Here is a 23,192-nt window from a genome sequence, read left to right on the forward strand (position 1 = left end):
AGCTAAAGTACTTGTTTTGAAAGGGAAAATATATAGATATTGAAAAAATTAATAAATAGGAACAAATAATGCTGGATGTCAGTCTTCAATTAAGAGAGGCACCATAGAGAATAAACACAAAATAAACACAGAAGAAAATTCAATCTATCCCACAGAGAGCAGGGCGAGAGAGAAAACAAGGAAGAAAAAGAAATTAAATACATATTATAACAGTAATGAATTTTAAGATAACAATCTATAATGAATATAAAAAGTTAAAATCAACACAGGACAGATAATCACAGACTGAATTACAAGAAAACAAAGTCCACTGATACATCTCCCATAAGACTTATAGTCCAAACAGAGAAACATAGAAAGTTTGAGAAATACAAGAATGGAAAAAGAGATTCTAAAAATATGAATACACATAAAAAAGTTGGATAGAAATCTTAATATCTGACTAAATAGGTCTTAAGGCAAGATACAGCATATGGTCCAGGAAAAGATAGAGTATAGTGATTAAAGAATAAACAAACATATGCAACTTTAGCGTCAAATTATATTAAGTAACAATTGACAGACATGCAAGACACATTGATAAATCAATAATTTCAGTTAAGATTTTGATATACCCCTTCCAGAAACTGATACATCAGTAAAAATAGATATCAAGCTCTGAAAAATATAATTAATAGGCTATGTATATAACTTTATATCCAATAAGCACAAAATACATATATGAAACCCTTACCAAAAAAAAGCCAATACAGGCATACCTCAAGAAACAAGAAAAAAGTCAAATAAATAACCTAACTCTACACCTAAAGCAACTAGAAAAGGAAGAAATGAAGAACCCCAGGGTTAGTAGAAGGAAAGAAATCTTAAAAATTAGGGCAGAAATAAATGCAAAAGAAACAAAAGAGACCATAGCAAAAATCGACAAAGCCAAAAGCTGGTTCTTTGAAAGGATAAATAAAATTGACAAACCATTAGCCAGACTCATCAAGAAACAAAGGGAGAAAAATCAAATCAATAAAATTAGAAATGAAAATGGAGAGATCGCAACAGACAACACAGAAATACAAAGGATCATAAGAGACTACCATCAGCAATTATATGCCAATAAAATGGACAATGTGGAAGAAATGGACAAATTCTTAGAAAAGTACAACTTTCCAAAACTGGGCCAGGAAGAAATAGAAAATCTTAACAGACCCATCACAAGCACCGAAATTGAAACTGTAATCAAAAATCTTCCAGCAAACAAAAGCCCAGGTCCATATGGCTTCACAGCTGAATTCTACCAAAAATTTAGAGAAGAGCTAACACCTATCCTGCTCAAACTCTTCCAGAAAATTGCAGAGGAAGGTAAACTTCCAAACTCATTCTATGAGGCCATCATCACCCTAATACCAAAACCTGACAAAGATCCCACAAAAAAAGAAAACTACAGGCCAATATCACTGATGAACATAGATGCAAAAATTCTTAACAAAATTCTAGCAATCAGAATCCAACAACACATTAAAAAGATCATACACCATGACCAAGTGGGCTTTATCCCAGGGATGCAAGGATTCTTCAATATCTGCAAATCAATCAATGTAATACCCACATTAACAAATTGAAAAATAAAAACCATATGATTATCTCAATAGATGCAGAGAAAGCCTTTGACAAAATTCAACATCCATTTTTGATAAAAACTCTCCAGAAAGCAGGAATAGAAGGAACATACCTCAACATAATAAAAGCTATATATGACAAACCCACAGCAAACATTATCCTCAATGGTGAAAAATTGAAAGCATTTCCTCTAAAGTCAGGAACAAGACAAGGGTGCCCACTTTCACCATTACTATTCAACATAGTTTTGGAAGTTTTGGCCACAGCAATCAGAGCAGAAAAAGAAATAAAAGAAATCCAGATTGGAAAAGAAGAAGTAAAACTCTCACTATTTGCAGATGACATGATCCTCACATAGAAAACCCTAAAGACTCCACCAGAAAATTACTAGAACTAATCAATGATTATAGTAAAGTTGCAGGATATAAAATCAACACACAGAAATCTCTTGCATTCCTATACACTAATAATGAGAAAACAGAAAGAGAAATTAAGGAAACAATTCCATTCACCATTGCAACGGAAAGAATAAAATACTTAGGAATATATCTACCTAAAGAAACTAAAGACCTATATATAGAAAACTATAAAACACTGGTGAAAGAAATCAAAGAGGACACTAATAGATGGAGAAATATACCATGTTCATGGATTGGAAGAATCAATATAGTGAAAATGAGTATACTACCCAAAGCAATTTATAGATTCAATGCAATCTCTATCAAGCTACCAATGGCATTCTTCACAGAGCTAGAACAAACAATTTCACAATTTGTATGGAAATACAAAAAACCTCAAATAGCCAAAGCGATCTTGAGAAAGAAGAATGGAACTGGGGGAATCAACCTACCTGACTTCAGGCTCTACTACAAAGCCACAGTCATCAAGACAGTATGGTACTGGCACAAAGACAGAAATATAGATCAATGGAACAAAATAGAAAGCCCAGAGATAAATCCATGCACATATGGACACGTTATCTTTGACAAAGGAGGCAAGAATATACAATGGATTACAGACAATCTCTTTAACAAGTGGTGCTGGGAAAAGTGGTCAACCACTTGTAAAAGAATGAAACTAGAACACTTTCTAACACCATACACAAAAATAAACTCAAAATGGATTAAAGATCTAAACGTAAGGCCAGAAGCTATAAAACTCCTAGAGGAGAACATAGGCAAAACACTCTCCGACATACATCACAGCAGGATCCTCTATGACCCACCTCCCAGAATATTTGAAATAAAAGCAAAAATAAACAAATGGGACCTAATAAAACTTAAAAGCTTCTGCACAACAAAGGAAACTATAAGCAAGGTGAAAAGACAGCCTTCAGAATGGGAGAAAATAAGAGCAAATGAAGCAACTGACAAACAACTAATCTCAAAAATATACAAGCAACTCCTACAGCTCAATTCCAGAAAAATAAATGACCCAATCAAAAAATGGGCCAAAGAACTAAATAGACATTTCTCCAAAGAAGACATCCAGATGGCTAACAAACACATGAAAAGATGCTCAACATCACTCATTATCAGAGAAATGCAAATCAAAACCACTATGAGGTACCATTTCACGCCAGTCAGAATGGCTGCTATCCAAAAGTCTACAAGCAATAAATGCTGGAGAAGGTGTGGAGAAAAGGGAACCCTCTTACACTGTTGGTGGGAATGCAAACTAGTACAGCCACTATGGAGAACAGTGTGGAGATTCCTTAAAAAACTGGAAATAGAACTGCCTTATGACCCAGCAATCCCACTGCTGGGCATACACACTGAGAAAACCAGAAGGGAAAGAGACACGTGTACCCCAATGTTCATCGCAGCACTGTTTATAATAGCCAGGACATGAAAGCAACCTAGATGTCCATCAGCAGATGAATGGATAAGAAAGCAGTGGTACATATACACAATGGAGTATTACTCAGCCATTAAAAAGAATACATTTGAATCAGTTCTAATGAGGTGGATGAAACTGGAGCCTATTATTCAGAGTGAAGTAAGCCAGAAAGAAAAACACCAATACAGTATACTAACACATATATATATATATATGGAATTTAGAAAGATGGTAACAATAACCCTGTGTACGAGACAGCAAATGAGACACTTTTGTATAGAACAGTCCTATGGACTCTGTGGGAGATGGAGAGGGTGGGAAGATTTGGGAGAATGGCATTGAAACATGTATAATATCATGTATGAAATGAGTGTCCAGTCCAGGTTCGATGCATGATACTGGATGCTTGGGGCTGGTGCACTGGAACGACCCAGAGGGATGGTATGGGGAGGGAGGAGGGAGGAGGGTTCAGGATGGGGAACACATGTATACCTGTGGCGGATTCATTTCGATATTTGGCAAAACTAATACAATTTTGTAAAGTTTAAAAATAAAATAAAATTAAAAAAAAAAGCCATTATTAGGTGATATGGGAAATCTGAAAAAAGGTTATCTCAAAAGGGTACATATATGAATTACAGCATATAATCTCCAGTTAAAACTATAAAACCATTTGGGTCTGAATTTTGGGGAGCAGGGATGGCAAGAAGTTGCTTTGAGTATCTTTAAAAATTGTTTTTGCTCATTGATCACTTCCCATTCCCTGTTGCTTAATGCAACATGTCTACAGCTTTACATTTATTAACTTAGGTTGTTCATAATGTTCTCATCACTTCTAAATCTCTAACATCATTGTTTCTTTTTCAATTATTAATCATTGTTGCTTGAGGTGATTATATACATATAATCAAACTGATAACTTTGGTTTTGTTGTTTTTCCTATAGTTTTTATTCTGTATTTGGTTAATTTCTGCCTTTTCCTTCATTATTTTCATTGGTTTCATTTCAGAGAACTGTTTTATTGCTCTTTTTCCTAGTTTCTTACTTTAATGCTCAGTATGAGAAAGATAATCTGGTCTGACCAAATTGTGAAAGGCATTATGGCCAAGATAATTAATTTGACTGTTGTACTAGAGGCAAAATTGCTTCAACAGCCGCTTTGCTGATGTGATCAAACATATGTTCTAGGAAAGCAACTCTGGTGGCTATATGACAACATATTAGAATGGAGGGAGTAGCAGGAGGTTGTATCATAATAACAGAAGACACTGAGATTCTACCTAAACTAAGGCAATGACTGTATGGTTTTATATACATAAGAGAAAGTATAAAGGGCTCTGTGTGTTTAGTGTCTGAGCCACCATGGAAGCCCCATAAATGGCTTTGAAATTGTGTCATTTTAATGATCACAAAGTATTTACACATTAAAGTCTTTATTCATAATTCTGATATAATTTGATTCTCTAGTTGGAAGGAATGATGCTAAAGCTGAAACTCTGGTACTTTGGCCACCTCATGCGAAGAGTTGATTCATTGGAAGAACTCTGATGCTGGTAGGGATTGGGGGCAGGAGGAGAAGGGGACGACAGAGGACGAGATGGCTGGAGGCATCACTGACTCGATGGACGTGAGTCTGAGTGAACTCCGGGAGTTGGTGATGGACAGGGAGGCCTGGCGTGCTGCAATTCATGGGGTCACAAAGAGTCAGACACAACTGAGCAACTGAACCTTACTGAACTGAACTGAAGCACCTTTTGAAAGTAGGAAGAGCAGACATTATCATTCTCACTTGAAAGATGAGAAAATTGAGGAGTAAAATATGTGTTAACAGCCTTCCTTCCTTAAAGGTACACAATTTGTTCTTGTTTCCATTATGCCAAGATGTACTGAAAGTTCTTCATTCATGGGAAATATATATCTCCAAGTATTTTTATGTCCCAAGTTCTAACATGAATAGAGAATTTCAGGAATAACTAACATTTTAAATTCACATTATAGTTTCTTATCTTAACTGATATTCCACATATAAATGATTTGTAATGAATTTCAAAGGTCTTATTACCTCCAAGACATTCTGATTTACTTTCGAAACTGTTGCTCCACAAAAAATATCTCTCATAATCTTTTCAAAAAGTAGGACATCTTTAGGAAGAAATTTTGGTAAGCTAGCTTCTCTCATAGCTTCAATAATTATCAGAGTTTCCTCTGTTTCAGAAATGTCTCTGATGTTACTTTAATGGTAGAAGAAAGCAAAGAACAAGTTAGCAAGTTTGTTTTGTTGATGTTAAAGACCATTAATATTCTTTTTTAATGGTGGCTATCCCAATACCTTTTCCTCCTTTTCCCCACTTCCAAGCAGCTATGTGGTTTGGTCGAGGTTAAATCTGGTTCCCAGCTCCAGGGATGGGCCCTGACTGACTTAGAACTCAGGGTAATGCTGTTTCCCACCCAAAACAGAAATGTATTTAGGTTAACATCAAATGAAAAATAAAATGATTTATTAAAAATCCCTAGGATGACTAGAGAACTAGTCTTGCAGGCTATGTAGCTGGGAACAAAGTTGAGCTATAGAACTGGTCCTGTGAAGACATGGCTGCCACCATCAATGGCTGCCACCAGAGAGCAGTGCCTGTTGCATCTAGAGCCTGATGCTTGCACTACAGCGGCTTGCTGACTCTGCTAATTTCTGCTAAATGTCTGCAGCTATTGCCACTGCCGTCACCCTTGCCAGAGTGGACTCTGTGTATATCCTATTTCTTTTTCTTCTAGTTTCAGGTCCAGATTCTAGGGTAGCTATCTCTGATTTGCCAAGGTTGTATGTCTGAGAGAGTTTCAGAAAGCAAGCACATGACATAACAAATATTCCAGAAGTGAATATAACCACAGCTCTAATCAATCAATGCATAGCAGTCACTTGAACACAGTGATTCAGGGGTAGACAAATGAATTGTCCACTCAGAGTGGTTTGGGACTTCAGTTCAATGGTGTAGATAGTTCCATTTGTTATTAGAAGCCATCCTGCTACCAAAAAGGAAGCCAGTCTAAAAATAACCCAGACAGGGAGGACTGCAGTGCTTAGAATATCTCAGAGAAATAAAAGGGAAACTCAAATCAAAGTGATTATATCCTGCCCCACCTCTGGATTTTCTGATTGGGTGAAAAAGTAAATTCCTTCTACTGTTTAAGCCAACTTAATATTTTTGTTAATTATAACAAAAGTTTTTGATATATTGTTATCACACAGTTTATTGCCACATATAATATTTCATATACTAAACATTCCAGTACACATTTTTATACATTAAACATGCAGTCAAAAGGGGAAAAAGTAACTACATGTGGTATAATATGACTTTGGAGATAAAAAGGAAGAAAAGTTTTCCCTGCCCTAGCATCCCTCCCATACTCTTGTCTACTGACATCTGAAATTCTTCATTGGGATGGTGATAACTTTTAAGCCTTTGCCCCATAATAAAAAGAGCTAATAGATAACATTTATTGAGTATTTTTTTACTAGGTCTTTTGCTTAATTGTTTAAGAAATTTCATTATTTTTTTCAAAAGCTAAGAAGTAAGAAAAGTGATACTCAGAAAAATGAAATAACACACTCAGTGTCATATAGCTGGTAAATGTCTGAACTGGCATTCAGTCAGGTCTCGCTGACTTCAAAGTCCATTTCTATAAGCACTCTATCTTTACGATGGAAGACTCACTGAGTTGGCATCAGCTGTTTACACATTCCTCTGTAAATACATCAATGAGTCTTTTTTCTGAAGGTGTTTTGGTAGAGAGGGCGAAAGTGGACCAGAAGTCAAAGTGAGGGCCCACACCAGAGACAGAAAGGGTCCCACACTTCCCTGCTGGGGATCTAGTAAGTAACCTTGACCTTTCCCATTTTTTTCTCAAGACAGATATTGCTTTACATTAAAAGAAATTTAAAAAATAGGGATAACACTATGTCTGGCTGGGGAGTAACTATTAGATATAGACAAGGAGAGATAATAGCTTACATAAAATACAGTAAAATTGTTACAATACCATGTTTTTCACTAAAATTATACAACTTAGGGGATGGTATCTGAGATTACTGTGGGGACTGTCTTGTAATTTAAGAATAAAAAAGAAAACTTCTAGACTAAGGTCAACTAAAGCTGAAGAAAAGCATAGTTAAATGTAACTTTTTAAACCCGTTTTGATTGTTTTCATGATACCAGTTGTTTGGAATTAGTTAAGACATTTTGTGACCCAGTACTGTGGTCAGTTTTATAGTTTATTTTCTAAACAAAAGGGGCAGTTTAGAGAAAAACAGATAAGGTTGACTGTGGTAGGCAGAAAAATTCCCCCCTCTTCCCTACCCCTCCAACCCCACCAATATATTCACTTCCTAATAATCCCTGGAACTCTGTGAATATTATCTGATAGGGCAGAAGATCTAATTGAGTTAAGAGTCTTGAAAGAAGTTTATCCTGAATCATTCAGGTCTAAGTGTAGTCACATGTTCCTTATAAGAGAGGAGACAGAGACATACAGTTGAGAAGGTGATGCAAAGATGAAGGCAGAGATTGGGGTGATGTGACCTTCCACCAAGGAATGCTGGCAACCACCAGAAGCTAAAAGAGGAAAGGAAGAATCTCCCAAGAGACTCTAGAAGGACAGCAGGTCTGTCCACAACCTTGGTCTCAGACCTCTGACCTCAGGTGCTACGAGAAGACTCATTTCCATTGTTTTTGGACATCATGCTTTTGTAGCAGTTTGTTATGGCAGCAGCCCTACAAAACTAACACACCTTTATTATTTTCTTAAATGTAAACACCTTTAAACTCTATTTGGGGGTTAGAGTTAGACTCCATCAACATAATTTAGAAAGAGAAGGCGTAAAAAAGGGAGGGTTGAATCACCATGCATAAAGAAACGAGAAAAATTTGTAGTATTCTTGCATGCCTAAGAGACAAAATTAGAAACCTTACAAAGCACTGGGTAGAGTCAAGGGAGAGGAAGGGACAGAGAAGGGAAGAGGAGAGAGGCAAGAAGAACAATGAACATTTAAGGTGTTAGGAAGGGTCAAGGGACTTTTAAAAAGCAAATTGTCTAATATTCATTTTTAAATTGTTCACTGTACTTTCCTCTGACAAAAAAATAAAAAAAATTCCCCAGTCCTTTTCATAACACAGTCAGCTTCACTTAATCACATCATGTGTGTGAAGGTTTGGGAGAATCAAAGAAGGGTGGCTGTTACCCTTGCAACTACTTTCAGTGGCAGGAGACAGACAGAGAGTACACTGGAAATGGGAACTCCAACAGCAGGCCGCTGTGAGAACTCTGAGTTTTCTGTGAAGTTTGCAGAGAACAACGAAGGACTTTGAAATGAGAAGAGTACCACTATCCCTGGAATATTTACTCACACACAGAATTAAGTGAACATAAGAAAGACTGAGAACTTGAGGGTTCCCTGTCCTAGTGTTTAGGATTCTGGGCTCTTACTGCTGTGGCCTGGGTTCAATCCCTGGTCAGGAAACAGATTTCACAAGCTGCATGGTGTGGCCAAAAAAAAAAAAAAAAAGACTAAGGACATGAGGACATCAGGGAGCTGATTACTTGGTACTATTTATCTTTAATTTTATAAAATTATAAGACATTTCATAGTAGACACCTATTTACATTCCATCTATATTATACAGGCCATTTTGCAAGATATGCTACAGTTCTTTCATTTAAGAAATAAAATATTACAGTGGAGCTATAGCCTATTCCTACTGTTTTCTCCTCCCATGAAACATTTTATATTTTTTACTGTACCTATAAACAATCTATAACATTTATTGTTTAAACATTTCATATAAATAGTATATTGATATGTCTTTTTGTAACATATTAAAAAAAATTTTTTTAATAGGTGATACATGAATACAGCCCCAAATCAAGACAATACAAAAAGTACACAGCTTGCCAAAAATGAAAAGGAATGCCTGCTTCTGTTTGGTCTCACCAGTACAAATTTCTGAACACTTAAAAATTTTCGCCCATCTGATAAGTGAGAAACAATTTTCAGTGTAACTGTAATGTGCATTTCTCTCATTATGGGTGGGGTTGAGTGTATTTTCATATATTTAAAGGACTTTTATGTCTCTTTTTCTGAGAACTGTCTGTTGATTTCCTTTGTCCATTTTTCTATGACTGTTTTTTTCCCCAGTTTTCTAGAAATCTTTATATGCTAAGAGGATGAGTTATTTAACTGCAACAGGAGCTGCATATATCTTTACTCTAGTTTTTCATTTGTTTTTTGACTTCACAAAAAGTAATTTTTGACTATTATAAATTATTTCTTTTACGGCTTCTGGATTTCGAGTCTGGGAGCTCAGAATTATTTTATTTTATCTTGTTGTCATTACTTAAAATTTCACACAGTATTTTCCCAGTATTGTGCAACTCCCTTTTGATCTACACTCAATTCAAAATTCAACTGACCATTTAAGCTCCCGTTTCTTCTTCCCAGCCATCACTAAAATTGTCTTCAGAGACCTCAGGCCAAAATCATAATGATCCTATCAAATATTAAAATATTTGAGTTATTAAGTTTCTGGAGAAAAATGAACAACTTGGAAATAAATGCATATAGTATATTGTTAAATCACTAATCATCTATGCTATGAAGAGAAACAGTGTTATGAATTCAAGAAACCCTCAGTTTTGGTTCTAATGTTCTCACTTCTTTCCCAAACTTGTCCTTCTAAAAGTCTCCTTCTCAAAAAAAAAAAAAAAAGATTAACAAGTTTCAACGGAGTTTAAAAATCATTATCTGAGTTAAGTTTTCTCTAAAATGGAGAGCTACATTTAAAGAATATATTGTAAAACTGAACGCTTTGGAGATAATCTGGTTAGCTGCCCAAACCATTCTGGGTTATAAATAAACACAAAGTTGACATGTCCTAGAACAATAATTTTCAAAGTGGGGCATTCAGACTAGCAGCATCATGAACACTTGAAAATTTGTTAGAAATGTAAACTCTCAAGCCCCACCTCAGACAACTAGAAAGTTGGTGGTAAGGTCCAGCAACTTATGTTTTAAAAAGTCCTGCAAATTATTCTGATGCACTATAAAGTTTGAAAACAACTGCTCTAGATGTAATCTTCCTTGCATGGAGAAGGTAGCCTATAATTTAAAATTAGAGCTACTGGACTGCTCTCTCCAGATCAGATCCCAGGGAAAGCTTGGAACTTTGATTTACATATTGCCTTATATACAAGTTGCATGGACTTGATACGCTGATAGGAATTTTAGTTCCAGGTCATTCTTGGACTAATACCTGAAAAGTTATCATTTAATGCTTCATGTAATCACCTTCACTTTGATAAAAACAGTTTGTTACCTGTTGCGAGAGTTGCTTGCTAGCTAATTCGTAAATGTTAACTAGCTTTCCAGAAAGTAATTTTGCAGATTTGAAACCAACAGAAAAGAGCATTACTTCAGCAATCATTTGATAATGGGGAGCCATCATTGCCACTGGGCGAAGCAGAGATTTTAAGTTATCTGGGAGTTCCACTCGACCTTTGTATCTTAAGAGGATAAGAAAAACAAACAAAAAAAATCATATTTCAGTTTTTCAAATGAGAACCACATAAATTTCTCCCAAACAGTAATTCTATTGCCTTTCTATGTGACCTTTATCTGAAAACAAAAAGTTTACAAGATGGTTTCTATTGTGCTTTTAACTCATAGAGCTTCCTAGTTTATGTTCTTTTCTTCCTATGCCTCCTCCCACAGTTTACCTCACATCAGTTCCCTGATTCCATCAACACACATTTATTGAGTCTGCCCAGTCTCCACTCCCTGTAAACTACCATATTGTTACTCCTGCTACTTTGATTAGCTTTTCTGCCTATGTCTCCTTTGTGACAGACTACCAACCTTTTCATTTCTCTCTGGCTATTCATAAAGTGGAAATTTCCCTTGGTCAGAAGCTTAATATGATATCATCCACATGGACAAATACAGAGCTGTAGCTGCTTATAAATGGTGTGGGCAGTGGAGGGGTTCAGAAGCATGGTGGAGGGTGAGTGATGAATATACAATGTCAGCCAACTCTGTCTATGGATAAGATTAAAAAAAAGGATTTTTGCCTGTGTCCATTCCTACCACTTTGGGCACCTGATGCGAAGAACTGACTCATTAGAAAAGACCCTGATGCTGGGAAAGATTGAAGGCAGGAGGAGAAGGGGACGACAGAGGATGAGATGGTTGGATGGCATCACTGACTCGATGGACATAAGTTTGAGTAAGCTCCAGGAGTTGGTGATGGACAGGGAAGCCTGACATGCTGTAGTCCATGGGGTCATGAAGAATTGGACACGATTGAGCGACTGCACTGAAATGAACTCCTACCACAGATGTAACTGATACTTACCCAGGATTTAGGGTGACAAATACTGCACAAGACATATTTATACGAATTTCTTTTCCTTCCAGTACAAACCTACAAGACATTATAGTATTCATCATTAAGACAACTGCTTTTTGTAAGCCAAAGTATCTTAAAACTACAAAGGAGTTTGCAAAATTTCCTGAGACTGTGTTACAATTAAATCCAAACAGAACATGCTGGGGGCGGGGGGTAAAAAAAAACAGTAGAAAGGGAAAGAAGAGGTTTTTTATGTCAAATCAAGAGCTCTGCTGGGATTCAGATTTATTTGATCATGTCTGATGATGTCTATTCAGCAGTGGCCACAGGACTGGAAAAAGTCAGTTTTCATTCCAATCCCAAAGAAAGGCAATGCCAAAGAATGCTCAAACTACTGCACAATTGCACTCATCTCACACGCTAGTAAAGTAATGCTCAAAATTCTCCAAGCCAGGCTTCAGCAATACGTGAACCGTGAACTTCCAGATGTTCAAGCTGGTTTTAGGAAAGGCAGAGGAACCAGAGACCACACTGCTAACATCCACTGGATTATCAAAAAAGCAAAAGAGTTCCAGAAAAACATTTATTTCTGCCTTACTGTTTGGATCACAATAAACTGTGGAGAATTCTGAAAGAGATGGGAATACCAGACCACCTGACCTGCCTCTTGAGAAACCTATATGCAGGTCAGGAAACAACAGTTAGAACTGGACATCGAACACAGGCTGGTTCCAAATAGGAAAAGGAGTATATTTTCACGCTGCTTATTTAACTTATATGCAGAGTACATCATAAGAAATGCTGGGCTGGAAGAAGCACAAGCTGGAATCAAGATTGCCGGGAGAAATATCAATAACCTCAGATATGCAGATGACACCACCCTTATGGCAGAAAGTGAAGAGGAACTAAAAAGCCTCTTGATGAAAGTGAAAGAGGAGAGTGAAAAAGTGGGCTTAAAGTTCAACAGTCAGAAAACGAAGATCATGGCATCTGGTCCCATCACTTCATGGCAAATAGATGGGGAAACAGTGGAAACAGTGTCAGACTTTATTTTTCTGGGCTCCAAAATCACTGCAGATGGTGACTGCAGCCATGAAATTAAAAGACGCTTACTCCTTGGAAGGAAAGTAATGACCAACCTAGATAGCGTATTCAAAAGCAGAGATATTACTTTGCCAACAAAGGTCTGTCTAGTCAAGGCTATGGTTTTTCCAGTGGCCATGTATGGATGTGAGAGTTGGACTGTGAAGAGAGCTGAGCACCAAAGAATTGATGCTTTTGAACTGTGGTATTGGAGAAGACTCTTGAGAGTACCTTGGACTGCAAGGAGATCCAACCAGTCCATCCTAAAGGATATCAGTCCTGGGTGTTCATTGGAAGGACTGATGCTGAGGCTGAAACTCCAATACTTTGGCCACCTGATGCGAAGAGTTGACTCATTGGAAAAGACCCTGATGCTGGGAGGGATTGAGAGCAGGAGGAGAAGGGGACGACAGAGGATGAGATGGCTGGATGGTATCACCGACTCGATGCACATGAGTTTGGGTGAACTCCGGGAGTTGGTGATGGACAGGGAGGCCCAGCATGCTGCGATTCATGGGGTCGCAAAGAGTCGGACACGACTGAGTGACTGAACTGAACTGAACTGAACTGATGAGAGAGTTTTGTGAGGCTCAAGGCAAGAGGGTACCCATCTGAATGAAACGACTTACACAGAGAAGAGAATCTGAGGAGACACAAAGGTCTGCCTGGATGACACAGTGGAACATTGAATGGCCTCAGTAGAGTTCTTGCTTTAAAATGAAACACAGCCCACTTCCCAACACCCAATTAAATAATTCTGGGAACATCGTGAAGTAGAACCTCGGCATGGATAGTGTCATGCCGCTGGCACCAGAGGAAGAGACAGTGGAGAGAAATCCCCTAGTGATTTTATGGACAGCTGAACCGATGAAGGTGGTCAAACAGGAATGGAAGAACAACTGGGACAAAACCTAAGGTTTTGAAATGAGGAAAATGAGGAATTGAGGAAAACTTTGCAGAAGCAAAGAATTGGTGAAGTGTGAATTACTGTAATCCTAGTTATATCCACAGACTTGTGAAGCCTCATAACATTGAGAGCAAAGCCAGAAGTGAGTGCCCATTAGCTTGAGTTAGAATTATTAGATTGCAATTGAAATTTTAAACCCACAAATCCAAGTATGCTAAAAAAGGAAATCATGTAAGTTCCTAAATTTATTTGAAAAGAAAAAAATTTTGCTTGGATTAGTGTACATTAGAAATCCTAACATACAAATATTGTTATTAAAGGATTTTTTAAATAAAAGCATATTAATCCAGAGTAATGGAACAATAGAAGGGTTCCCGTGTGTGGTCAGTATAACTGTTTTTTTTTTTTTAATATGTAGAATTAAAGAAAAAAAAACCCTTTGATTTCTTCAAATGAAATATCATCAAATGAATAGGTACTAAGAGATTTTAAACTCAAAAAGAAAAGTAATTAGAACATATTTGCCTCCTTTTCCTGGTAGCCAAGAATACTGTTCCAAGCTTGGGAAAGAGTCTGCAAGCTAACTATTCATATTTTCATATTATTTGCCAAACAAAGGAAACATTCAAGTTAAGTGCCATTCCTTTTGGTGTGTGCTTAGGAAAACAAAAGAAACAAACCCAAACACTCATGGTAGAAAAAATATTAAATAATAATTAAGCAGTATGTGTACATCAAATTTCCATTCCCAAAGTATAAACACATTTAGCCAATACCTGACAGAATAGCTGTCTTTTGCTGCCTTAATTGTTAGCATCTGTGAGGCAATCACAGAGAGAACTTCCATGTCAATTCGATTGAATTCATCGAAACAACACCAAGCTCCTGACTCAACCAGTCCGAAGAAGAATTTCCCCATTATCTTAAAAAAATGATTAATGAAATTATTATTTAGGTGAGCATTTTTACTGGGACATTAATTTCTGCAAGTTCTTCCCATTTTACCCAAACTAAGCAAACACTTCATGTCTCCCTCTCAAGCATTTGTGTAGGGCTGAAAGCAGCAGTTTTTAGACTCTAAGACCGCTCAACTACTCTGCCTGTCTCCTGTAAAAGTCTAAATGTGTGCGCGTGCTAAGTCACTTCAGTCTTGTCTGACTCTGTGACCCTATGGGCTATAGCCAGCCAGGCAAGAATACTGGAGTGGGTTGCCATTTCCTCTTCCAGAGGACCTTCCCAACCCAGGGATCGAACCCTAGTCTCCTGCATTGCAGGCAGATTCTTTATTGCTGAGCCACCAGGAAAGCCCTAAAAGTTTAAACATAGCAGCAGCAAAATGATGCTCACAAGAGTGAGAAAGTAGAAGCACAATTCACATTCGCATAACTGAGCAATCTCCTGGGTGCCATGTTCTCAGAACCACGCACTGGCAGTAAAAGTCTTCAGTACAGTTTTCCAGCAGATGGTTGGAAGAGTTCTCCTTTCTAGGTCTGGCCAAGACTCAAGGGTTAGTGGTCAATGCCTGGTAGTAATGCAGACGGTTGATGTTTAGTCATTAAGTTGTGTCCGACTCTTTTGCAACTCCATGGTCTGTAGCTTGCCAGGCTCCTTTGTCTGTGGGATTTTTTTCCTTCTTCAGGGGATCTTCCCGACCTAGGGATGGACCCTTTTCTGCTGAGCCACCAGGGAAGCTCAGTAACACAGATCTCTGAACTACTAATTTAAGAGGAGTGGAAGACTGGGGCCAGGCTGGAGTGGGGACAGCAAATGCAAGCAGCTCTTACTCTGCTTCTGCCATTTACAACGGGCAAGCCCAGGGTGGCTAGATCCTCCAGTGTCCTTGTGAGAGACTGAAAGTCTGTGTTGAAATCTGTTGATCTGTAAATGTTATAAACTGAAACAAACAAGCCAGATAAAGTGTCTGTGGACTGAATATCTGTTGAGGAATGCTCGAACTCTAAGAGGAGCTTTTGTTAGGTGCTGCCGAGGGGCAAGATGTGAGAGTCAGAGAGAGCCCCTCTGGCTCAGAAGCCTGAAAAAGTCAGTTCCTCCCACTGACTGCAGCAATCAGATCCTGTCTTTATCTAAAACTCTGATATTTTGTTTATCATGTTTTTTGGGGGGCATTTACCTTGATTCTTTTTTTTTTAATTTATTTATTTTAATCGGAGGTTAATTACTTTACAATATTGTATTGGTTTTGCCATACATCAACATGAATCTGCCACAGGTGTACACGTGTTCCCAATCCTGAACTCCCCTCCCACCTCCCTTCCCTGGGTCATCCCAGTGTACCAGCCCCAAGCATCCTGTATCCTGCATCAAACCTGGACTGGCGATTCATTTCTTATATGATATTATACATGTTTCAATGCCATTCTCCCAAATCATCCCCCTCCTCCCTCTCCCACAGATTCCAAAACACTGTTCTATACATCTGTGTCTCTTTTGCTGTCTCGCATACAGGGTTATCGTTACCATCTTTCTAAATTCCATATATATGCGTTAGTATACTGTATTGGTGTTTTTCTTTCTGGCTTACTTCACTCTGTATAATCGGCTCCAGTTTCAACCACCTCATTAGAACTGATTCAAATGTATTCTTTTTAATGGCTGAGTAATACTCCATTGTGTATATGTACCACAGCTTTCTTATCCATTCATCTGCTGATGGACATCTAGGTTGCTTCCATGTCCTGGCTATTATAAACAGTGCTGCAATGAACATTGGGGTACACGTGTCTCTTTCAATTCCAGTTTCCTTGGTGTGTATGCCCAGCAGTGGGATTGCTGGGTTATACCTTGATTCTTTAAAAAATACATTGCACTAAAATACTATTTATTTTGATGACTAAGTTTTTGGCTCCTCATTGAACTTTGCTTAGCAGGTAAGAGCGTCACTCACCTTACCCTAGTCCCACTCCTGCAGAGCCCCAGTAAAGGTACTTTCCAGGGAGGACAGAGAGGCTATTTGGTAAGTGTTTTAAGAATAATAGTTCAATCAGCTTATTCATATTTACTGATATTTTTAATGTGCCAGGTGAATACATATTGGAAATGTAGGATCTCAGCAAAATGTAAAAGGTTTGGAGTTAAGTTGCAAAATAAAATAAATTGGAGTGTTTTGAAACTAAGGAAATTTGTGATAGGCACAGAGGCATATGACATTTTAATAAATATTTAAGAATGCTATGAGATATATCTTAAATAATATGCAACCAAAACAAAATAAGGCTGACATAAACTTGTAATCATTTACATAACCTCTGACTCAAATTTTTGTGTTACTCATAGTAGCCTCATTGTTCTTTATTTTCAGTAAATAAAAGTGTAGGTTAGAATATGTAAATTTATATTACTGAAGCAGTACTTTTAATTTTTTATATATTCATGTTTCATACCAATTTTGTTTGAAAAGATCCTCCCTGACAAAACATTGGAAAATCTCTGTCTTAAGAAGTGGTTCAGCTGAATAAAGGTAAACTGTGTAATGTTTTAAGTTTCAATTACATTTACAACTTTTCTGTTAGTTTAAAAGAATAGCATTTATAGTTATATTAATACTTAATGTCTAAGATATTTTTCTTACTCTTTTAATCCTCTCTGAATTATTTCTTTTTTGTGTACAATAGTTTTTTTCTGAGTATATAAGAATAAGCTTTACCTTATAGTCCAAATCCTCAAAACAGTTGAAGACTACACAATGTTTGCCTAAGGACTGGGAAACAAAAATGATATTTTAATATATTTATTTAATTATGACACAAAATACTAATTTTAAAACTTCCAGAGTAATAAAATATCTTTATTCTTTCAAGAAAAGTTTTACAATATAAAGGTGTTTATACCAAATTTAGAAATCCACAAGACTCAGTTTAGGATTAACACATGGATACTATTATAGTTTAGTTGATTAGTGCATGGAGGCTTAAGGTCATATTTTTAAACACATAAACAAATAAACTAAGAAAAAATATTTCAGCAATATCATAAACTATACCCTTTGCTTTCATCAGTTGCTTCTTTGTCTCTTTTTCTTATACACACACACACACACATACATACACACAAACACTTGTGTTTGTCACAAAGACTAGGCAAAAATCTGTGTATGGAGCTCAAAATAAATGAATCACTTCTTCAGGAAAAGAAGAGGGGACAAAGCTACCATTTACATAGACGTTAGTTCATTATTATAGTCCAAGTCAACTATGTTGACTTACCAAGATCCTAAGTCCCAGCACACATTAAACATTCAAAATTAAATGATGATGTATGAATTAACAAATGTGTTAATGTGTTTGCTAAATACTATGAGTACTTTAACAACAGGAGAGGTGTAAATGTAAGATAACTTTTAAAGTTTGTGTGACTAAAAAAACAGAAGTTTTTATTCTAGATATAGAAACCACTTACTTTTGCTAGATCTTTAACACTCTCAGTTTTTCCTGTACCAGCTGGACCAGCAGGGCAACCTCCTAGGTTCAAGTGTAGTGCTCCAGTGAGAGTTAGCCAGCATCTGTCAGTGAGAGGCGTAATCACCAATCTTGGGGTACAGCCCAAGTACTCATAGCCATAAGTAAAGCTGGCATCTCCTTGAGATACATAGCACAACTTTTGTTTCTCATTCCACTTATATTGCAAATGTCTGAAAACAATATTTTAAATGATCATATTATTTGGGCAAAATGATTTTTAATTTTTTTCACATGCAGAAACACAGTAAGATTATGTTGATTTAAAACCTCAAAAAATCAAATGAAAAAACTGGTGGATAATTCATCAATTGCTCCATTAGACAGGAACTACTAGAACTTGGAAGACTACAAACATGAACACTCTTCCCTATGAGAAAAATGGCCTTGTTAGAATTATGCTACTTTGGTATGATGGTCAGCATAAATGGAAGATTTACATAACAATCATCTCTATGAAGTTTTTATGGCTTCCATAAGAAGGTAGTTTCAGACATTATTCATTATAACCACTACATTAGTGGTCCAGGACTACATTCTTATGGAAACCACTATGAGTTAAATTGGTGGCTCATTTATATCTTAGTTTATGCTGTCATCTAATATTTTGTATATCCCTCATAAAACCCTTTTAAATCCTTTCTAGAACAAAGCAGATTATAAATAAATATAAAAATGAGTACATTTAAAACATAAGTTAAAAAGAAAATTTTAAAAATTATAAACTACCACCTTGGAAAGTCTCAGATGAAGAGAGAGAAGTCACTGTTGAAGGAAATGAATTTTTTAAATTGTAGTTGACTTACAATACTATACTAGTTTCAGGTGTACACTGCTCCATTGGTAAAGAATCTGTCTGGAATGCAGGAGATCCTGTTTCAATTCCTGGGTCAGGAAGATCCTCTGGAGAAGGGATAGGCTACCCATACCAGTACTCTTGGGCTTCCCTTGTGGCTCAGCTGGTAAAGAATCCACCTGCAATGCAGGAGACCTGGGTTCGATCCTGGGTTGGAAAAATCCCCTGGAGATGGAAAAGGCTACCTACTCCAGGATTCTGGCCTGGAGAATTCCATGGAGTATACAGTCCACGGGGTCACTAAGAGTCAGACACAACTGAGTGACTTTCACTTTCATAGTAATTTGACAATTTTATAGAATATACTCCATATAAAGTTACTATTGACTGTATTCTCTTTGCTGGATATTACATCCTCATAATTTATTATTTTATATCTAGTAGTTTGTACATCTTAATCTCCATTACCTCTATTGCACTTCTCGTTGCAACCTCCTTCTGGTAACCACTAGTTTGTTCTCTGTATCTATGAATCTGTTTCTGTTTGGTTATATTTATTCATTTATTTTTTAGATTACATATATAAATGAAAATATACAGTATTTATCTTTATTTCACTAAGCCTAATATGCTCCAGGTTCATGTACATTGACGCAAATGGCAAAATTTCATTCTTTTTTATGGTTAAATTCCATTGGATGTATATAGCACATCTTCTTTATCCGTTTATCTGTGGATGGATTTATGCTGTTTCCATATCTTGGCTATTGTAAATAGTGCTTCAGTGAATGTTGGGGTGCATGTATCTTTCGAAATAGTATTTTCATTTTCTTCAGATAAATATACATGGTGTAATTGGTAGATCATTTTTAATTTTTGAGGAGCCTCCATACTGTTTTCCAGAATGGCTATACCAACTCACATTTCTATCAGTAGTGCATGAGGATTCCCATTTCTTCACATCATCACCAATGCTTGTTATTTGCTGTCTTTTTGAGAGTAGCTATTCTGGCAGGTGTGATATGATATCTCATTGTGGTTTTGATTTGCATTTCCCTCATGATTAGTGATGTTGAGCATCTTTTCATGCATCTGTTGGCCATTTGTATTTCTTTTGGAAAAACATCTGTTCAGGTCCTCTGCCCATTTTTAAACTGGGTTGTCTTTTTTGATATTGAGTTGTGTGAGGTTTTTTCATTTAATACTTTGGATATTGACCCTTTATCAGATGTATCATTTACCAATATTTTCTCCCATTTAGTAGGCTGTTTTCTAGTTTGGTGGATGGTTTCCTTTGCTTTGCAAAAGCTTTTAAGTTTGATTAGGTCCCATTTGTTTATTTTTGCTTTTGTTTCACTTGTCTGAGGAGATATATCCAGAAAAATGCTAAGACCAATGTCAAAAAGCATACTGCCTAAGAAAGCCTTCCTCAGTGATCAATGCAAAGAAATAGAGGAAAACAACATAATGGGAAAGACTAGAGATCTCTTCAAGAAGATTAGAGATACAAAGGGAACATTTCATGCAAAGATGAGCTCGATAAAGGACAGAAATGGTATGGACCTAACAGAAGCAGAAGATATTAAGAAGAGGTGGCAAGAATACTAGAAGAACTGTACAAAAAAGATCTTCATGACCCAGATAATCACGATGGTGTGATCACTCACGTAGAGCCAGATATCCTGGAATGTGAAGTCAAGTGGGCCTTAGAAAGCATCACTACGAACAAAGCTAGTGGAGGTGATGGAATTCCAGTTGAGCTATTTCAAATCCTGTAAGATGATGCTGTGAAAGTGCTGCACCCAATATGCCAACAATTTGGAAAACTCAGCAGTGGCCACAGGACTGGAAAGGGTCAGTTTGCATTCCAATTCCAAAGAAAGGCAATGCCAAAGAATGCTCAAACTACCGCACAATTGCACTCATCTCACATGCTAGTAAAGTAATGCTCAAAATTCTCCAAGCCAGGCTTCAGCAATATGTGAACTGTGAACTTCCTGATGTTCAAGCTGGTTTTAGAAAAGGCAGAGGAACCAGAGATCAAATTGCCAACATCTGCTGGATCATGGAAAAAGAAAGAGAGTTCCAGAAAAACATCTATTTCTGCTTTATTGACTATGCCAGAGCCTTTGACTGTGTGGATCACAATAAACTGTGGAAAATTCTGAAAGAGATGGGAATACCAGATCGCCTGACCTGCCTCTTGAGAAACCTATATGCAGGTCAGGAAGCAACAGTTAGAACTGGACATGGAACAACAGACTGGTTCCAAATAGGAAAAGGAGTACGTCAAGGCTGTATATTGTCACCCTGCTTATTTAACTTTTATGCAGAGTACATCATGAGAAACGCTGGGCTGGAAGAAGCATAAGCTGGAATCAAGATTGCCAGGAGAAATATCAACAACTTCAGATATGCAGATGACACCACCCTTATGGCAGAAAGTGAAGAAGAACTCAAAAGCCTCTTGATGAAAGTGAAAGAGGAGAGTGAAAAAGTTGGCTCTAAGCTCAACATTCAGAAAACGAAGATCATGGCATCTGGTCCCATCACTTCATGGCAAATAGATGGGGAAACAGTGGAAACAGTGTCAGACTTTATTTTTCTGGGCTCCAAAATCACTGCAGATGGTGACTGCAGCCATGAAATTAAAAGACGCTTACTCCTTGGGAGTAAAGTTATGACCAACCTAGATAGCATATTCAAAAGCAGAGATATTACTTTGCCAACAAAGGTCTGTCTAGTCAAGGCTATGGTTTTCCAGTGGTCATGTATGGATGTGAGAGTTGGACTGTGAAGAAAGCTGAGCACCAAAGAATTGATGCTTTTGAACTGTGGTACTGGAGAAGACTCTTGAGAGTCCCTTGGACTGCAAGGAGATCCAACCAGTCCATCCTAAAGGATATCAGTCCTGGGCGTTCATTAGAAGGACTGATGCTGCAGCTAGAACTCCAGTACTTTGGCCACCTGATACGAAGAGCTGACTCACTGTAAAAGACCCTGATGCTGGGAGGGATTGGGGGCAGGAGGAGAAGGGGACCACAGAGGATGAGATGGCTGGATGGCATCACTGACTTGTTGCACATGAGTTTGGGTGAACTTCGGGAGTTGGTGATGGTCAGGGAGGCCTGATGTGCTGTGATTCAAAGGGTTGCAAAGAGTCGGAGACGACTGAGTGACTGAACTGAACTGATGCTTTCTTCTGAATGTTTTACGGTTTCAGGTCATATATTTAGGTCATTATTCCATTTTGAGTTTACTTTTTGTATATGGTGTGAGAAAATATTCTAGTTTCATTCTTTTCCATGGAGCTGTTGAGTTTTTCCAAGACCACTTATTGATGAAACTGTCTTCTTACCTGTATTCTTACCTCCTTTGTCATAGCTTAATTGACCATATTGTATGTATTTAGGAAAAGATTTTTCACTATACCTGTAGTGTATAAGTAATATTTCATAGTTTCTTTTATTAATTTTTAGGCCCAAAGCAGCTTAAGAAGCATTTTTGTCTTAATGACTTACAGTAGCTTAATTTTTTAAATTATACAAATAAATTGAAAGAAAATGTATTTATTTCATTCTTAAATAACTGGAGGGTTGTGTGTACCAGTTGTACACTGCATAATGTTTCAAACTTTGAAATGAGATTGGATCATGCCAATCTTACTTCCTGTGCCACATCAATTTTAATTCAGTGCTTGCTTTTTAACAGGGCCACTGCCAAAAACCTACCTTTGCAAAGATAAGAGGTCACTGAAAGGTTATAGCATGATCTGATATTAACACTGTAAACTGCTTCAAACTGTTAGTAGCTGGTTATCTTACTGATGTTATATATCCCTTGTTTGTTTAGTCATTAAGTCCTATCTGACTCTTCTGCAATCCCACAGACTATAGGCTGTAAGGCTCCTCTGGTTCATGGGATTTCCTAGGCAAGAACACTGGAGTGGGTTGCCATTTACCTCTCCAACAGATCTTCCTGACCCAGGGATCAAACTAGCCTCTCCTTCGTTGGCAGGCAGATTTTTTCACTGAGTCATCAAAGAAACTCTGGTATCTTATAGTGTCCTTATAGTCTCTCAAAAGTTT

General features: G+C 37.2%; 1 protein-coding gene across 1 annotated transcript in view; it reads right to left on the reverse strand.

Annotated features, from left to right (window-relative positions):
* Positions 1-23,192, reverse strand: part of DNAH14 (dynein axonemal heavy chain 14) — a 403,042-nt gene that overhangs the window by 197,403 nt on the left and 182,447 nt on the right. Inside the window, exons 29-35 of the mRNA XM_044943112.2 lie at positions 18,250-18,481; positions 17,498-17,551; positions 14,610-14,755; positions 11,850-11,918; positions 10,815-11,001; positions 9,913-9,989; positions 5,510-5,678 (exon numbers count right to left, since the gene is read on the reverse strand). Of these exons, the coding sequence (XP_044799047.2) occupies positions 5,510-5,678; positions 9,913-9,989; positions 10,815-11,001; positions 11,850-11,918; positions 14,610-14,755; positions 17,498-17,551; positions 18,250-18,481 (934 nt within the window). The remainder of the gene's footprint in view (positions 1-5,509; positions 5,679-9,912; positions 9,990-10,814; positions 11,002-11,849; positions 11,919-14,609; positions 14,756-17,497; positions 17,552-18,249; positions 18,482-23,192) is intronic.

This window comes from Bubalus bubalis, chromosome 5, assembly GCF_019923935.1.
Source record: "Bubalus bubalis isolate 160015118507 breed Murrah chromosome 5, NDDB_SH_1, whole genome shotgun sequence".
Lineage (NCBI taxonomy): Eukaryota > Metazoa > Chordata > Mammalia > Artiodactyla > Bovidae > Bubalus > Bubalus bubalis.